At 60.0% G+C, this 2114-nt stretch overlaps 1 protein-coding gene across 1 annotated transcript in view; it reads left to right on the plus strand.

Annotated features, from left to right (window-relative positions):
* Nucleotides 1-369: 369 nt before the first annotated feature.
* SMPD2 (sphingomyelin phosphodiesterase 2, neutral membrane (neutral sphingomyelinase)) overlaps nucleotides 370-2114 on the plus strand; it is a gene marked incomplete at its 3' end in the record, with an annotated part of 2449 nt that continues 704 nt past the window's right edge. The window contains 6 exon segments of the mRNA XM_009085064.1: nucleotides 370-419; nucleotides 879-975; nucleotides 1062-1138; nucleotides 1371-1464; nucleotides 1545-1634; nucleotides 1990-2072. Of these exon segments, the coding sequence (XP_009083312.1) occupies nucleotides 370-419; nucleotides 879-975; nucleotides 1062-1138; nucleotides 1371-1464; nucleotides 1545-1634; nucleotides 1990-2072 (491 nt within the window).

A 2114-nucleotide genomic window follows, 5' to 3' on the forward strand; every position in this document is an offset into this window, starting at 1 on the left:
AACCGGGGTGAAAGTCCATCCTGGAACACGCGTCGCTGACAGACAGAGGGGCTGAGCCCTGTACCCCAGTCCCTGGCCCACCAGTGTCCCCACTCACTGGATGGAGGGTCGCACAGATGGTTTGGGTACATGGATCCCTGTGTGAGGGCAGGTTGGGGTTCGGGATGGGCTTTGCACGCAGGAGGGGAGGGGACGGTCCGGGCCAGACTGCAGCACCTCAGGCATTCCTCCCTCCTGGCCTTTGCCTTCCTCCCTGGCTCTGTCCTGTGTCCTGCACCAGCTGCCCGGGGCTGTCACCCCAACCCACTCCCCGCAGGACCCTCCTCTGCCCAACATTGCCATCTGGACCCCACGAAGACCCAGTGAGCTATGGAGGGAGATCCCACCCTGTGCCTCCGTGTCTTTGACCTCAACTGCTGGTGAGTCCAGAGTTCACCAGGGCCGTGCCGGGCTGCACGGGTGGGGATGAGGACACCGCACTCGGGGAAGGGTCCCACCTTGGGGTTACCTTTGTGTCCCCTTCAATTTGGGGTCACATCACACTCCCAGCTCCAGAAGGTCTTAAGGTGCTTGGCTGGGTCGTGCTTCCTGTCCTCTCTGTGCCTGCTACCCCTAGAACAGTCCCCCCATTTGCACCCCAAGCAAGGATGAGCTGCCTCGATTCGGCAGGCACGAGAAGCTGTCCCTAAACAGTGTCCCTGCATATCCCTCTTGTCCCCATGTCCTTGCATGGTCCTTTCCCCTTCTCATCTTCCCCATCTGCATCCTGCTTATGCTGATACTGGAGCCCTCTCTCCCCCATTCTGGGTCACAGTGTGCCCCAACAGCCCCTACCACCCCATCCCTGCCAGGCTGTGACCACCGCCTGTCTCCGGCAGGGCTATCCGCTACCTGAGCAAGCGGCGGCAGGAGCGTGTTCGGCTCATCGGGGACATGCTGCGCCGGGAGAGCTTTGACCTGGTGCTTCTCCAGGAGGTGAGGGTAGTCCATGAGCTGAAAGCACCTGTTCCCAGCCTGGGAGATGAGCATGATTGTCCTCAGCCCATCCTGCTGTTCTCCAGGTGTGGAGTGAGCAGGACTACAGCGACTTGAAGGCGAAACTAAGAGGCTGTTACCCCTTCTCCCATTACTTCCGCAGGTGAGAAGGGCAAGACCAGGGCTGTCTGTGGGGCTGTGCCGTGTCCTCGGTGTTTGTTACATGTAGAGACCGGTGTGGGTGCTGTAAGTCACCTCTGTCACTGTGGGAGAGTGAGATGTTCACAGGAACACACTAGGACCCCGGCATCCAGGGAGCCCTCCTGGCTTGGGGCTGGGGGGACGCAGGGGTTTTGGGGACCGTGCTTTCTCACTGTGCTTTTCCTCTCCTGCAGCGGTGTGATTGGCAGTGGCCTCTGCGTCTTCTCCAGGTTCCCCATCCTGGACACTCTCCTCTACCAGTACTCACTGAACGGGTACCCCTACATGGTGAGCAGGGCAGGGGGCACATGGTGTCCATCCTCACAGAGCCTCAGTGGCCCTGACCTGCTCTTCTTCCCCCCTGGCAGCTCCAGCATGGGGACTGGTTCTGTGGCAAGTCTGTTGGCCTCATCATCATTAAGATCTCAGGGATCGTCTTCAACGTCTATGTCACTCACGTGAGCATCCCCAGGGAAGGACCCAGCACAGGGCAGACAATGGGGAAGGAGGGGAATGAGTGGCCATACCCCTCCTTCGCTGTCCCCTTGCTTTAACTGCTGCTCTGCACCCTCTGCCCTGGGCTATGCACTGATTTAATAAAATATTTCTTGGAGAGGCAGGGTAGGGACCCACAACCTTGCTGTGCAGTGGGGTAAGCATCCCAGGCTGTCCCCATGGGGTGAGATAAAGACAGATGTTGGCCAGACCCCAGAAGGACCATCTAGAGGGGCTGGGTAGGTTCGCAGGGAGCCTGGGAGCAGAGCAGGTGTCAGTGTGGGGATCATGGCCTCTTTGCCTACCCATTCTCACCAGCTGCATGCCGAGTACTGCCGGGAGAAGGATGCCTACCTGCCCCACCGCCTGGTGCAGGCCTGGGAGCTCGCACAGTTCATCCGGTGAGCAGCTGTGGCGTGTCCCACAGGGTCCCCCGCTGCAGG

Source organism: Acanthisitta chloris, unplaced genomic scaffold, assembly GCF_000695815.1.
Source record: "Acanthisitta chloris isolate BGI_N310 unplaced genomic scaffold, ASM69581v1 scaffold38401, whole genome shotgun sequence".
NCBI classification, from domain to species: domain Eukaryota; kingdom Metazoa; phylum Chordata; class Aves; order Passeriformes; family Acanthisittidae; genus Acanthisitta; species Acanthisitta chloris.